The following is a 17,424-nucleotide window of genomic DNA, read 5'->3' as shown; positions in this document are numbered from 1 at the left end:
GGTTGTGCTTACAAATATCCAAACCATGCTTTTTTTAATATTGATAGTCTATTCCATCCAGTTATTCTGTCAGAAAGCTAATTACAAAACCTTTCATTTATATAATCTTCTACATAGGTTGTCTGATGAGTTTATGCTACTTTTTGATAACCCTTAACATTCCCAGAGGTAGTTATCTCTAAATGTCCTACATACCTGAATATTAAATGTCTATATGAGGCACTGAACAAGTTCAGATATTGTGGTCTTTTATAATAACTTAAATTTTCACAGCATGGATGCCCTTGGTATATTTCCACTGTATCCTTTCCAGTTTACTCATGGGTGTTTTCTTAACAGGTTTCCATATTGTTATTTTATACTCCAGTTTGAGTCTAATGTAACCAAGAATAATTTTATCACTTCTTATTTCCTATGTTTTATAAATCTTCTAATCCAATCTATAGTTCTATAACTATCATTAACCAAATGGTCGATATGACTGGAAAAACTCAAAGCTGGATCTACCCATATATTCAGGTCCTTTAATGAATATACAGTTTCACTGTGTGATTTATCAAATATGCATCTTTCAGTCTATATCTCCAAATCTCATACGCTTAGTTTTTCTATCAGCATATTTAAAATGGAAATGTTCCTATGACACTTGCCTCATACTATTTAGGACAGCATGAAACTAAAGCTTTATGAGTATGTATACAATAATTTTGAATGTATTAAAGGCTAACAGTGATAAAATTTGTGTTATAAAGTGTCTTTGCATTTAATTTTTCATGGACACCATGTGTTTGCAATAAATGTACAGTTAATTATGTGGGAATTTTCAATACTTAGCTATAGGACAGACAATAGAAACACTGATCATGCCAGTTTACTTTATGATGTCATGTGAATTTCTGAGCAAAACAGAGAACTAATGGTACAGGTTACTAACTTTATAATTGTTGCTGCAGTCATGAGCTCATAATTCCTGTCACGCTGCTGGTTATTCATATGATATAAACCATACAGCAAAGGAAACTAATGCCATTCCACTTTAATAACTAAATTCCACCAACAAAGGTTAAAAACAGATTATTTACCACAGACAGCACGCAAGAATAAAAATAAGTTAAGAATATAAATAAAAATAAATGTGCTTTCGTCCCCAACCAGAAAAGGGACTGCATCAGAACCTGAATTACGTTATTCAAAAGACAGGTTTTTATAACAAAGTAAATTAAATCACATGATTGTAAAACCACATGACTACTGTCAATAGTTTAAAAATACCATTGTAGTCATGTGGTTTAATTTACTTTATTATAAAAACCTACCTTTCAAATAATGAAATTTAGGTTCTAAAGAAGTCCCTTTTCATTTGGGGACAAAACTGCAATTGTTTTTTATTTATGTGTTTTTAATTTCATTTATTTTTATTTTTATTTTTATTTGCAAGTCATTGGTGGTAAATAAACTGTTTTTAACCTTCATTGGTGGCATTTTGTTATTAGAGTGCACTGAAGTTGGATTCCTTTATGGTGTATTTATTAGTACCTGTGGATTCCTTTGAACTACAGCTTTCTGTTCTTGTATTCATATGACATCACAAACTAACACAAATATTGTGAATTCATATTTTCAAGTCTGCACCTTCAACTAACAAGTATTCACATGTCAGTGTTGGAAGATGGCATTTCATTACTGGATTAAACAGAATTGGAACAATACTTTCATTACTCATTCAGTCTTAAAGTACTATATATTATGAACAGATGCCATTCCATGTTCCTTCAAAATTGTATAAATAAAGATCCCAGAAGAGAAATGAAATGTTATAGATGGTTAAAGCAGATTTTAAAAGATTTTGACAATAAATGGCTTCCATATGTAGAAAGGTTATTCAGTGCTTTTGAAGTTTAAAGACTGTTACCATGTTTTTGATGTCTTAAGGCTATCACAGTAGCTATGCCAAAAATAAACCTGTCTGCAAGAGCTTATAGTACTGAGTTCCATACCTTTAAAATAATCTAGAAATTAAAATTTACCCATCTCATTAATATATGCTCATGCCAGTTTCTTTAATACTGCAGGTATAACCAAAACGTCAGATCCACTTTCTGAAGCAACTACATCACAACCAGCATTTACCGGAAGAGGTAAGAACACTAAGCAAGTTTAACTATATTAGTTCTTTTGTAACCTAGTAATACTGAAATAACACAGACTGGAAAAAAAATGCATTACTGGTACATGCAGCAGTTTGGTCAAAGTAGCTCCTACAATAGTATCATGTGAATGCTTATGGTAGAAGACTTCTAGAAGATCCGTATGACTACATAGCTGAATACATTTGATATTTACCTCTGATGACAAGAGGTAGTGTATAGGGAGCTATACTATACTCACATTTAAATATATTTCATACTTTTTTGTTCCCATTTGCATATGTTTAAATGTGTCTGAATTTTACATATCCAACATGATCCCAGAGAGATAAGAGATTTGCAGATGTATTTTCATATATAATTTTTTTTTTTGCTCTATGTGACCATTAAGCCATTATCCCTTGTTGCATTTTAAAGATGATCCTAATATAGTTTATCTTACTGTGCACTTTTAAGGACAGTAGCTGAAGAGAAGTAAAGAGAAAAATAAGTGAAAGTGTGTATGTATCGAGGACTGATTGATCGACTGATAGCAGTGTAACAGTTAAAAGCCACTTTCAGCAAACGGGAGATGTTGCACTTTCTCCATGGGATTGGTATACATAAGTTAGCGGAAGTATAGGGAGCTTTCCCCCTGCAAAAAAAGCTCAGAAACATATTCACTGAACGTGGTTTTCATTGATTTACTTTTGTGGATTTGTCCATCAAAGAATATTCCTTCAGTGAATAATCATGAGTCCAAAGATAGCATTTTTTTTTAAATATAAAATACAGCTATATGGAAAGAAAAGAAGGGAACAGACCTGTTAGTGGAATATTTATCAAGAACAGGTTTTATAATAATGATATGACTTTGTTGGACAGAGTGGTTGCAGGAATAATTGGAGAAAAGTTCCTATGAGACTTGTATCAACTTAAAGAGCAGGTATTGAATAATGTTGAATTATTAAATGCGATGACATTACTATTATGTAGTGTTTATGCATTTAATTTTTCACTTCACTTCACTTTGGTTATCAGGAGTTTGCAGTAGTGTGGAATTACTTAAGCTTGAATTTTTATTACTCACCTATAGCAGTGAGCTGAGAAATACAGACGACAATTCCAGTTTACATTGTCATGTCATATGAATCTGTGAGCAACAGAGAACTTGTGTCTCAGGCTACTGATCATACAATTGTTGTTTCAGCCACAAGCTCATAGTGCCTGTGAGGTAGCAGCTTATTCGTATCACATCATAAAGTAAGTGAAATGTTGTGATCAAGTATTTTAAGTGTATTCCTCCAGCCAATGAGTATTCACGCCAGTATTAGGAGATGGAGTCTCATTGCTGCTGTAAACAGAAATGGAATGGTGCATTTACTCAGTCTTGCTGCACTCTGCAGTATGAACTAATGACATTGCACAGTTTCTTCAATATAGTGTAAACAAAGACTGAAACAGAGAGTTGAACAATTATAGGTGATTAAGGTTGACACTAATTGACTTCCATATGCCCAGAGGTTATTCGGTGGTCATGCCAGAAGAGTAAAAGTTAAAAATTTCTTTCTGTGGTTATAGTTAGTGAGGTTTTAAGGCTAATATAGTAGCTGTGCTGAAGGTATTTGTGGTTACAAGATGTTACAATGCTGAGATCCTTGTCTTTTATAATAATCTAGAACTGAAAATTTGCTCATTTCATTTATGCATACCCCATGTCACTTTCTTTTAATATTGCAGTTACAATCAAAAAGTCAGATCCTTTTTCTGAAGCACCTATATCACAACCAGTGTTTAACACTAGAGGTTAAACAATGCTAAGCAAGTTTAAAATATTGCTTCCTTTGTAACCAAGGAATACTGAAGTAACAGAAGTTGTAAACTAAAACACAAAATCAGTATCTGCAATAACTTTATCAGAATGGCCCATATAATATTATCATGTAACTTCTTATGGCAGAAGACTTCTAGAACATACTTATGACTCCACAGCTGGATATATTTAGGACTTACCTCTGATGACAAGGCATAATGCATAGATAATTATACAATAAAGGCTTATAACTATTCAAAAATGTGCACACTTACTGGACATCCCAATCAGCATGCCCATTGTAAATCAAGAATATCTTAATAGAATGAAATACTGCTGCAGAAGTCCTGTTAAGAGACCAGACATTTTACTGGAACATAGGTTCATAGGTTCATAGGTTCATACTAGGCTATCTGCCCAAGGGCATTTATAAGCCTAGCCCATAGATATGTGGCTTTCGCCACCCCTTTAGTTTGAATAAAAACTATGCCTATCATTTTTCTGTGCCTCTGTCAAGCAGTGACACTGAAGTAATCCCTGGGGTATATCTGCGATCTCCCATCCATTGGTCAAGATTCCTCTTGAACAAGGCCAGTGAGGTGCTCTGCCTCACATGTACCGGGATTTTGTTCCACAGCATAGGGAGTCTCTGGGTGATGAATCTGTCCCTCCAGCACATTCTATTTATAACCGTGTCAAGGTTTAAGTCTCCGCCCTTGTGGTTCTGAGGGATCTAGATTTTTGAGGTGAAGCATATTCATCAAATCTGGGTTTGACATGGCCTTATATGTCAGGCACAGGTCACCTCTGAGCAAGCGGTATGAGACTGAATAAAGCTGGAGTTCTTTCAGTCGGGCAGCATAAGACATATTTTTGAGACCCTTTATCCTTTTGGTGAGGAACTTTTGGGGCCTTTCAAGCTGCATCAGGTGTCTGGTCAGATACATTCGAACGGGCATTGTACTCAATCATAGGTCTAATGAGTGATGAGTACAGGGGGCTGATGACCTCCCTTGATCTAGATGTGAATCCCTTCATGATCAGGTGGGCGATATAGAAGGTTTTCCTAACTACTTTAGCAACATGAGTGTCAAACGAAAGACTACTGTCAACTTGGGTCCCCAGATCCCTGATGACTTATTCTGTGCTCAGTGGATTGTCACCTATATGGTAGCTAGGGGTAACCTTGTTTTTCCCGAAGGGTATGACTATGCATTTTTTGGCGTTTAACTTCAGGCCATGGCTCTGGCACCAGTTATCCGCTTCTGTGAGGCCCTTCTGGAGGATATCTGTGTCAGATGTGTTTTCGACTATGGCGCCCAGTTTGCAGTCATCTGCAAACTTTGTCAGCCATAACCCTCCTGTGTTTGCTTGTACTTCAGAAAAGTAGATGCCGAACAAGAGTGGACCCAGGACTGAGCCCTGTGGGACACCACTTGTGACAGGCTTTGAGTCTGACATGGCTCCAGCAACTCTGACCCTGTGGGTTCTGTTGCTTAGCCAGTTTGCAACCCATCTTGTGATGTATGGGTTTACATTCAAGCTGATGAGTTTTTCGATGATACCTGAGTGGGGTATTGTGTCAAAGGCCTTTGCCAGGTCGAGGTAGGCTGTATGGACTGCCTTTCCCTCATCAATGGCCTTGGTGACTGTCTCGAAAAAGTCAACCAAGTTTAAGAGGCAGGATCTGCCTTTGACAAAGCCAAACTGGGTTGGATCCAAAGTCTGCAAGTTCCCTATGTCTTTATTTATGAGTTCCATTATGATCCTCTCCATGGCTTTGCAGATAAGGCTTGTCAAGCTAATGCGGCGGTAATTTCCAGGGTCTGTGGAGGCACCGCCTTATGAAGTGGGACCACAGTCGCCGGCGCCACTCCTTGGGCACGTATCCTGAGGTGAGGGTAAGATTAAACAGCTGTCCTAACTGTGGGTTTAATTCCTCATTGAGTTCATGAAGCACACAGCCGGGGACACCATCCGGTCCCATGGATGCTGTGTTTGTTGCCTTAGTGAGGGCTGATCTCACCTGGGCTTTGGAGATGTTTGGGGCTACAATCCTCTGGAATAGATATCTCTCCTTTTGGGGGAGGGGAGAAGTTTGCACTGAACCTGTCAGCCAGTATGTTAGCAATGTGTGTAGGTTCAGTAATTTTCACATCATTTTGAACTAATTCTGAGCATATCTGGGAGTTTCCTCCTAGATTTCTAACATAGCTAAAGAAGGCCTTATGATTGTCTTTAGAGTCCTTGGCGATTTTTCTCTCAAAATTTGCCTTTGATGATTTTATGAGAGCTCTTAGTTTTTACTTATAATGATCAAAGGTGTCTTACCTTTCAAGGATTTTGCTCTATCTTGTAGTAGCTTCCTCCTTTTGTTGTAGAGCTTGTTTATGGCTGGGGTCCACCAGACTGGACGCTTGCCTTTGGTACAGAGAGTCTTAGTTTTGTTTGGGATTGCCTGATCCATGCAGTCCTGTAGGTGCTGGTAGAAGGCATTTGTAAGTGATTCAGCGGTTTGAGTAATGTTTACCACTGGCTCAGGGGCCTTAAAGGAGACCACACTAGTTTTAGAAGTGTGAAATCGGCTTTTGAGAAGTTTTTCACTGTGGTCTTTTTGTTTCAGGTGGGGCGGGATGAGGACCTCCAGCGAGATTAGTTTATGATCTGATCTCACCAGTGAGGGGTATACTTCGGTGTTGAACATTTTGATCCCATGTTCGTGATGATGAGATCAAGTATGTTTTCACCTCTTGTGGGGATGGTGACTAGTTGTTCCATGGCATTTGAGTTTATGAACTCCAGGAATCTTTGGGTTAGAGTGTTCGGGCTTGAGTAGTGTTCCCAGTCTATATTAGGGTAGTTGAAGTCACCTAGTATGATGGTGTTTGGAGATACATTTATCCCTCCAATGTTTTCAGGAAGGCCATGTGAGGTTCCTGAGTTTGAGAGGGTGGCCTGTAACATGCTACAAATTGCAGAGCAGTCTTGCCTATGGTTAATTGCACCTGGATGGTCTCCGATGCATCGTGCGTTGCCACCAACCTTGAGGTGTGGGTGTCCTTTATGAATATGGACACCCCCTCCTTTCTTGGTGTTGTCCGGATTTTGGGGCCGGAACGCATGATATGAGGTGAAACCTGTTAGTGCTGGGGTGCTCTCAGGAGCCTTGAACCAGGTTTCTGTCACAGCACAGACATCGATGTTCTCCATATTGAGAAGGGCCTCGAATGCGTGCATCTTGAGATTGAGACTTCTGGCATTGAGCAGCATTACCCTTAGTTTTTTTCCTTTTGGTGTTCTAGGGTGGTAGGTTTAGAATTTGAGCCTTGCCTAAAAAGGCACTATGGGGGTGGCAAGAGCCTTTGCCAATATCCGAAGCCCAGGGTGACAGGTGCAAGCCGTCCCTTGCGAAGCAGCGTGGCTTGTCCAGCATGTCATCCCAGGCAGACAGACATTGATCCCCTTTGAATGACACCAGAATTTAAGCCAATTATTAAAGCTGATCATCTTATCACTGTATTGTGGCATCATTCTAGGTGAAGGTAGGATACTGCTCAAGGTCAGGGTCATACCTGCCTGGGCTACATAATCAGAGAGCTCCTCGACGTCCCTTTTCATGTAGTCCAAGGAGGTATGTCTCAGGTCGTTGACACCAGCGTGGACAATGACTGAGTCGTACTTGTACCTGCTGTTGAGAGACCTGAGTGCTTGCGTTATGTGGCGGATTCTAGCGCCTGACAGGCAGCTTACTGTGACCTTCTTCTTACTCAGTCTGGTGAGCGGGACGTCAGTGTGTCTGACTATGGAATCACCAATGACAAGTGTGTCTGGCATTTTGTTTGGCCTTAAGGGCTGTGACTGTTTGACACTCTGACTGTGTGGTCTATGTGTTGCATGTGTTGGGTCGTGAGGTGGTAGTTGTTTGGGTGTCTGCTTTGGTGGCCTCTGCTGTTTTGGTAAATTTTTGATCAGAGCCTCCGAGTATGTCTTTGTGTGAGTATGTGTATGATTTGAAGTTGTGATGGTACCATGTGTGACTGGGTATGTATTGTGTGTGGGTACCTTCTCCTCCTGTCTAGTCTTGCCAGTCCTATGTTGAGAGAGCTCAGCCTCCAGTTTGGCCGTATAGTTGCATCTCTCGCATGTATTTGTGTTTTGTGGGAGAAGGAGAGGATTGTCTGTGTACATGAGGCAATTGTAACATTGCCTCAATATTCCCAGGTTCACCAGTTGAGCTGGAGAGGACACCAGCAACTGATCCCTCGACATACTAGAAGTAGTAGATAAAGAACTTTCAAAGGACTCCGGGGGAAGTGGGTTTTAGGCTGGTGGGGTACTATCTATAATAAGAGTGCTTTATCAAGGTGCAAGTACTGTAGGAGTAAGTGCTAGGCTTTACAGATAGAGAATAGTCTACTTGGGAATCAAGTAGAGATGAACTTTTCAGTTATAGGATATGCTGGTTAGATCAGCAGTACAGTTTAGCGTGTTTTATAGCAGGGGGCTGAAGGGAGCTAGGAATTGGCCCAAAACGACCAATGGACTACTAGTTTCTGGCTGAAACTTCACCAAATCGGACAAAAAGGCCGCTCAGTGCTTCCCACTCCCACTGGTAAGCAAAGAAACATGCTGCAGTAGTAGAAAAATTGGGTCTATATTAGTTGAATAACTAAACGTCGATCACTAATAATTGAACGTACAAAACTGTGAATGGCAGTTTCCACTCGAAAACAAGTCGTTTGGCCATTACACAGAATTTGCCCTTTCTTCAATGTGGCGTGATCTCGGAGTTGGAATATTTAGTTGGGGGGGGTGTGTGAAGCCCCCTAATTCATTTGTGTTTATTTTGTTTTTTTCATTGGGCAATGGCATTGTTTTCCTGAGTGGAAACTGCCATTAAATGTTTTGTGTGTGCGATTATTAGTGATCGACATTTATTCACTTAACTAAACGTTCGATCATCTGATATAGACGTGAAAAATTACACAGTTTCCCATGTACAGGATGAATGCAAGGTAGAATCACAAATACTCTGCACAGTCAGAGAAAGTTGAGAGAAACACCGCCTCATTTCACACAAAAACACACATACAGACAGATACATACACACCTCGTCCACCGCCCCATTTCACACACAAACACATGCAGACATACACACACTTCATCCAACCTTATTTTAAATTGCAAGTAAATCATTATACAAATAAAAAAACAAGCCAGCTTCTGTTTTTTTCTTGTTGACAGGAGGTCAGGAACTTATACGTTGATTGGATAGCTTAATCAAGGTAGTAAGTTAAGTGATTATAACATTAAGCAGTTTGACTAAAATAAAGATTATCCATGCCATCTAACTAATGTCTCTAATAAACTTCAGACTCCAGCATGTAATACTAAACTGCTGTCTGAAGCAGCAAAGCAATATGACACAACTTTAAAAAAAAAAACTCACGGCTCTCAATGTAGTGAATGCCCATATGAATAGCTTCATGAACAAACAGACTCTTCACAAAAAGCACCTCATCAGACTTTGCAGCACCTATCCAAAAAATGTAGACTGCACACAGAAGATATCAGAAGGGATTCCTCATTACTGTCAAAAAAGGTACTACACAGGCTTTTACTGGCTTAACACAGGTGCAGTACACATCCTTCATGCCCTAGAATACCAGGAATCAGTGGAAGAACATTATAGTCCACAAATACAATGACACTATTTAGAAAAGGTAATTTTTTTCCCCCTTAAATAATGTCATTGTATATAGCAATAATTTACTCCTGGGTATGGATATCTCTGGGTTTACTCATGGATGGCTTTATTTAATCACTCAGGCTTCAGTCTCTTGATCAAACCACATTAGCCATGGGTGAATCCTGAGATGCCTACACTCAGTCATTGGTTATTGCTAAATGAGATCATATTCACATTTAAATATAGTTTAGACTTTGCTCCTGTGTACATGTGTGTGTGTGTGTGTGTGTGTGTGTGTGTGTGTGTGTGTGTGTGTGTGTGTGTGTCTGTGTTTGTATATAAATGATCAGTTTTAGGGGAATTATGCATATCTAACCATGCACTGAAAGATGGTGGTTTGCAAGAATATTTTAATATGTTTCTCTGTTTTGCTGTATGTGACCATTAAGACATTACCCCCTTATGTTTTATTTGCTGTTACAAAAGTTGCCTCACTGTAGTTCATGTTATCGGGCACTCAAATCCACATTAACTAAAGAGAAGTCAACAAAAAGATATATATATATATATATATATATATATATATATATATATATATATATATATATATATATATCTAGAGAGAGAGAGAGAGATACAGTAGATGTATATGGGTCTATATAATAGAAATGAAATGCCAAAACCACGAACATTAAAATATCTAGACTATAAAAACATTTAAATCATCGTACCACACATTAATGAAATGAATACAGTGAATTCAAAGGCTGCAGAATACACAGCAGCCAAACAAAATCAGTTCACAGCACTCTTGCACATGACCACATGAATCCACCAATGACAATAATGTATTACTAACATTTCTGTCCCTTTCTGGCTTCTTGTCAGTTGGCATACATTTCCTTAGCAACTGGAAACATGCACCCTAATGTCACTGTATACCAACAATCACAACAGTGCTACATTGATTTCTTTAACTGGTACTACTTTTGATATTTCATTCTTCTTGAATTTGTTGTTCAGTGCTGTGATCACTGGAGTACTCTGATGTTGGGGCAGACATTCCTGATTGCAAGAGCGTTGTGTTGCATTGCAGTCTTTGGATTCGATGTTATACATTTCGTTAATGTGGTGCGATGTTTTAAATGTTTGTGCTTGGAACATTTTGGTCTTATCTATATATCTATCTATATATATATATATATATATATATATATATATATATATATATATATATATATATATATATATATATATCTATATCTATATATATGTATATCTATATATATATCTATATCTATATATATATATCTATATCTATATATCTATATATCTATATATAGATATATATATATAGATGTATATATATATGTGTGTGTATGTGTATATATATATATATATATATATATATATATATATATATATATATATATATGGTATGCATGCATTTGATCGGCCAGGGGATGGTCGATCGGGTTATTGCTGAAAGCAGTGGGGAAAATCCTCAAAAACGTGATCGCACTTGTTACGAATCGGAAAATATCGCACCCTTTTTGACCCATGGTAGCACTTGTTTAGGTGATAGAGCAGTCGTAAATGTCGAATTCAGTGATTATTATGACATTTTGACCGTTCAGCATTACGAAATTCGTGAATAAAACTAAGTGAACTGCATGATCGAGCAATTTTCGCTTGACTAAATGAATGTATTCCCATATATATATATATATATATATATATATATATATATATATATATATATATATATATAGAGAGAGAGAGATATTCTTATTTATTTAACATTTGTTTACCAGGAAAATCCTACTTGCGACAAAGCCAATTTTCAGCTGAGGCCAGCGAGAACTGCTCCGGACGCATGTCTTTAAAATGTGGGAGGAATCTGAAGCACCTGGAGGAAGCCTACATAATACCACACAAAATTAAAACTTTATGAATGGGTAAGCAATAATTTTGAATGTATTAAATGCCAACAGTGATAACATTGGTAATGATTTGTTTTTCTAAAACTTGTTTCTACAAGTTCTGGAATAACAAGACTGAATGGTGCATATGTGTAGTTATATGTATATGAAATGTAGGGGCAATGAAAAAGAAAGCTTGTCATGGTTAAACCAGACCAATAAGCAGACAAGCACTGTGTTTTGGAATTGCAGATACTGCATAATACTATAGTCATTATCATATATAGTGCACGTGGATATGGTACTTACTATACAGTGTACTGTTTTGTGTGCATGCGAGTGTGCATGAGTAAGAGGGCATGCATGCATGTGTATGTATGTACTTGTGTGTCTGTGTGAATAGGAGAGAGATCACCCCCTCCCCTCTTTACAGAGTTTTATCTGGTAAATCATTTTGACATAGTCAGACATTATCATTCCTTAGTGACTTGCAGTACTTGCTTAGAAAATTAATATTGATGCAAAATGTGTTATTCTCTTACCTTTTTAAATGAATTATGCTTGGCTGCTTCTTCTCTGAAACTGGCTTTGCTGAAAATGTATGATTTTGCCTCATAATTTTGCCATCCCTCATTTTATTTTATTTTTATTTATTTTCTTGTAAATAATTAAGAACGTTGTAATCAGTCAGTAGTGCCAGACATTTGCATTTAATTACTGCTGTTGCTAGAAAAGATCTTATTCTGCTAATAGTGCAAGTGATTTGAGTTGTCTGCCAGGTATCTGTCCCTGGCTTTTGCTGAATATTTCTAATATTGACTCATATTTTTGTTAACCAAATGTAAAACTTTTTTTTTGGTAAATTGCTGAGGATTACAGTTAGCCAATAATATCAGAAATTGGAGTTTGATAGTTCTGCTAAAATGCATGTATTTGTTACATTTCATTTTCTTTTAGATTTTTAGTGAATTAGAGTGATTTCTGTAGTCAAAAGTACAGGGATTGATTTTTTTCACCTCCATGTTCATAGGTTCATAGGTAGGTACTAGGCTATCGGCCCAAGGGCCTAAGTAAGCCTAGCCAGCAAGGTTCCATAGCTTACGCCACCTAAGAAAGTTATTTTCCTGTGCTACTGTCCAGCAGAGACACAGAAGTGATCCCCGGGGTGTATCTATCTGTGTCATGACTTCAAGCGAGACACTTAACCAGATAGTACTCCCAGGTTATCCCCAAAATGGGAATTTTCTCCATTGCATTTCCCTAGCTAACAAACAGACTAAAAATAAAAAAAATAAATTTGTCCCTTTTTGTCTCCCTATTTTACAATTATTTTTGGCTTTATAGAAATTTATTCAACAAAGAAGTTGAGAGGTATTTTGGTATGACTTTCTGGAAAACTGTTGTGGATTGCAGTTACTAAATAATGATAGGCATAGCAGTCAACAATGCTTGCTAATGCAAAGCTTGGTATTGTCACAACTTTTTTAAGAATATAACAGAAATACTTGAAATCCATTCCTTATTTTGGGTCTTTGTGTTTGATTCTTCAACTAAGAAGTTGAGGGGACAGAGGGATGTTGTAGTGAGTTGCAATGTATGAATCTGATGACTGTGTGCACCTGTCTGTGCATGTGTGCATGTAGTTGTATAAATATATATATATATATATATATATATATATATATATATATATATATATATATATGGATTCACTTTAGAAACTCGAAATGCTGAAATATCGAATTTCAGAATTTCGAGCCCATAAAGTGGAAACCTGAAAAGCATGAAAACTCAGAAGCTTGAAATTCAAAATCTCGCATATCAAAGATCTTGAATTAGTGCTTCTGGTGTTCCGCTGTGGTTATGTATTCAGGTAAGTGTTGATGTTTTAAGGGTTTTGGGTAGGGGCTGTGGTGTGTGTTAGTGTGTTATATTACTGTGATGTGTGTGTGCAAGGAGAATGTAGCTTGTTTGGTGGTGTTTTGTGTGTTTTTGTATGTAGTGCAACCTTGGAGTTGGAATATTAAAGTGGGGGGGTGGGGTGCAGTGTGGCTTGGTCCCCTGCTTTTATGTAGGACAGAGCTTGTGGTTGTGTGTGGGGAGGAAGGTGTGTGCGTACAGCAGAAGTGCTAATTCAAGATCTCCGATATGCGAGATTTTGAATTTCGTGCTTCTGAGTTTTCGTGCTTTTCAGGTTTCCACTTTATGCGCTCGAAATTCTGAAATTCGATATTTCAGCATTTCGAGCTTCTAAAGTGAATCCATATGTATGGATGTATTTCAGAAGGTCAAACAGACAAATTGTCGAAACCATTATTTTCAAGACCATATGGTTGATAATCATACCTCTTATCACTCATCCCTCTATACACAGAAGACAAAACAGGTGGGGTAGTTCATTTAGATGCTTTATTATACAGAGCACATCAGGATGGATAGCAGCATCATAAAATATAAACAAACTGATTAACAGACAGACCTTACATACATGCATGTTCACATCTCAACAACTCACTACAAAATGGCAGTCAGACATGCACGTGGTTAGTATTTATACACTTGTGCAAGCCCTTGGATAGCTTCTTAAAGATACATACATGCACACACAGACACACACACACACACACACACACACACACACACACACACACACACACACACACTGATCTACAACTTCCCTCTTAAAAAAGATGGCCCTTTATAAAAAAAGATGTTGCAGTTAGATATGCATTAATATAGACATTAGAAATAAACACAACAGTTATGGCCAACTTGCCTGTATCTATAACATAGTCTGGAGATGCGACTGGATCTAGTTACATAACAATCAGGTCTGGGTTTAGCAACTGGGACAGTCTTCAGTGGAAAACTCATATCAGGAACTTCAGGATTCATCACAGGAACGGGAATACTCTCTGGAACTTCCTCTTATGCTGGAACACTGGACAACTCACTGGCATAAAGAGTCTTTCTCACAGGCTATATGCTGTGGAATAGTCTAGGATACCTTATCAAGTGTTTCCAATTCTGCCTAAATTCTCCTTCTTGTGATTCCACAATGTAAGATCTCGGCTCTGGGCATATATTCTTCATGTCTGCAATCCGAACATAACCTCTGAATGTTTGCATTCTTACCACTTCTCCCTCTAGTAATGAATTGAGTGGTTTGCTGGTCTTATCGTAATTGGACTTCTGGATTAAATGCTTCTTAAACAGATTGGTTTTCACTGACCTGTTTTTATAGACACATAGAACCAACAATTTACTGATTGGTAATGTGGTTCTGGTTTGTCTTAACAGAAGTCTCTGGGGAGGTGAACCAAGATGTTTATCACCTGGAATATTTCTAACATTTAAATGATTCAGGAAAACATCACTGTTATCTCATTTTGACTTCTTTAGTAACTGTTTAGCACTTTGAACTGCATGTTCTGCCAAACCATTTGACCGGGGATACTCTGGACTACTTGTGACATGAGCAAAGTCCCATTCTTTGGCAAATTTCTTGAACTGTTGGCTTGTAAATTGTGTATCATTGTCAGAAATAACTTTAAGCAGGCTTCCATGAACTGTAAAATAATACTTCATCTTGTTGATGACAGTATTGGAAGCTAGATTAGAAAGTAGGTCAATCCTGAACCAATATGAGTAAGAGTCTACTAACACCAAATGTTGACCATTCCACTTGAAAATGTCAGTGGCTACTGTCAACCAAGGTACTTCAGTAATCTGGTTTAGCTGAAGCAGTTCTTTCTGTTGATGTGACTTAGTACTATTACACATGGAACAAGACAATAACACTTTCAATATCTTGTGACATAGAAGGCCAAAATGCTAGTCCTCTCACCCTTCTTTTGGTAGAGTTTGCTCCTGGGTGACCTCGATGCAAGATAGTAAGGTACTCTTGTTGTAAGGACTGTGGACCAATAGCTTTAGGTCCTTTCATGATGATACCATTGCCAAACAAAATCTCCTCTCTGTATGGAAAATAAGGTTGCGCTTCTTGAGGTAAACTACATTTCTTTGATGGCCATCCATGTTTGAGAAAGAAATTCAGCTTCTGTAGAACTGGATCTCTGGCTGTGTGATTTCTAAGCTCATCAAGACATGAGGATAAAAAATTTTGCACTTCCATGATTTCAAAATCAAGACGCTCATTCTCATGTTGTTCTTTGGTTGTTCTGTGTGATCTGGATAATGTATCAGCAAGATAAAGAAGTTTGCCTTTCTTGTAGACAAGATTGAAATTATACTTTTGCAATTTCAGCATCATGCGTTGCAATCTGGCTGGAGCTATATGCATAGGCTTTCTCAAAATAGTGACTAGAGGTTGGTGGTCTGTCAATTAGGATAGGTCTACCATAAACAATCATGGAACTTGGAACATGCAAACACAATTGCCAAAAGTTCTTTCTTAATCTGAGCATACTGCATTTCAGTTTGGGTAAGAGTTCTCAGTGCATTGGCAACAGTTTGACCCTCTTGTAGAATGACTGCATCAAGACCAAATTTAGAAGCATCACATGAAAGAGTAACTGGCTTGTGAGCATCGTAGAATCTATGAGTTGGTGGACTGGAAATTGTGTGTTTCAGGAGATCAAATGCTCTCTGGTGCTGTTCTAACCATGACCAAGATACATCTTTATGTGCTACCTCTCTGAGTGGTGCTGATGTTTGACTCAAGTCTGGAATGAACACGCATAGATAGTTAATCATGCCAAGAAACATTGCAGAGCTTGAACATTGTTTGGAGCTGGCATCTTGAGAATGGTAGTTTGCTTAGAAGGGTCTGGTCATAAGCCTGAACTGATAAATAAATGACCAACATAAGTGACTTCTCATAGCCTGAATTTGCATTTCTGAGGATTCACCTTAAGATTCACTTGACGTCCCCTTTCCAGAACTTTCCTGAGGTTTCTGTCATGCTCAGCTTCACCATTACCTCCTACTAGTATGTCATCTACTATGATAGTACAGGGGAATCCAGAAAGAATTTGCTCCACTGCATGCTGAAAGACTTCACTTGCAGAATTTATCCCAAATGGCATTCTCAGAAATCTGTACCTGCCAAATGGAGTACTGAAAGTTGTTAGCAACGAGGATTTCTTGTCAAGCAAAATTTGCCAAAATGAACTCTTTGCATCTAAGAGAAATAACAGTGGCATTTGGCATAATAGCAGTGACTTCTTCAACTGTATGCAATGGATAATGAGGTCTTTTCAGTGCCTTTTCAAATCTCATGAATCTAACAATATTCTGATGTCATCTGAGGTTTTCTTATGCGCTACTACCATGGAAGATACCCATTCAATTGATTCTTCTACTGGACAAATTACACCTTGTTGCACCATTTTGTCTAGCTCTGCTTTGACTGTGTCCTGCATGGCTACTGGAACTCTGAGCTGGTCTGATAACTGGACTGACATATGGGTCTAACCTCATGGAGCACACAACTGGAAGCTTGCCTAATTTGTCTTTGAAAAGATCAGCATAAGTAGAAAAAGACTTCCTTATTAAATGAAAACAGTCCCATTTTCAAAGTGTCTCTGAGCCCTAATAATGACTGGATGTGCCTCTTGACCACATAAAATAAGTTGTAGCTTCTTCCACCAGAGTAACATGAAAGCATTACTGAACCTTCGGTTTGAATCTCTCCACCACCATAGGCAACAAGCTTTGCACACTTTTCCAAATCAAGCCTTTCTGTTAAGTTGCCAGATTATTAATATAGACAGACTCTGAGTTCAGTATTAAAGATTTTAACCTAACCATTCGAAACAACAACAGGAACGAAAAAAAAATCACTCCAACAGGAACATCCAGTCCTTCTCACCTCCACTGTCTCCCTCCTTCTGCCTTCCTCTCTCTCCACCT

General features: G+C 38.0%; 1 protein-coding gene across 2 annotated transcripts in view; it reads left to right on the top strand.

The window, feature by feature from the left end:
* LOC122789754 (V-set and immunoglobulin domain-containing protein 4-like) overlaps positions 1-17,424 on the top strand; it is a 432,304-nt gene that overhangs the window by 199,585 nt on the left and 215,295 nt on the right. For both annotated transcript variants that reach the window (XM_044057190.1, XM_044057191.1), the window contains exon 4: positions 2,073-2,138. In XM_044057190.1, the coding sequence (XP_043913125.1) occupies positions 2,073-2,138 (66 nt within the window). The remainder of the gene's footprint in view (positions 1-2,072; positions 2,139-17,424) is intronic.

This window comes from Protopterus annectens, chromosome 15.part0 (assembly GCF_019279795.1).
Source record: "Protopterus annectens isolate FY-2018-M chromosome 15.part0, PAN1.0, whole genome shotgun sequence".
In the NCBI taxonomy this organism is placed as follows: Eukaryota; Metazoa; Chordata; order Ceratodontiformes; family Protopteridae; genus Protopterus; species Protopterus annectens.
The sequence above is the reverse complement of the archived record's forward strand: the minus strand, read 5'-3'. Positions and strand labels throughout refer to the sequence as shown.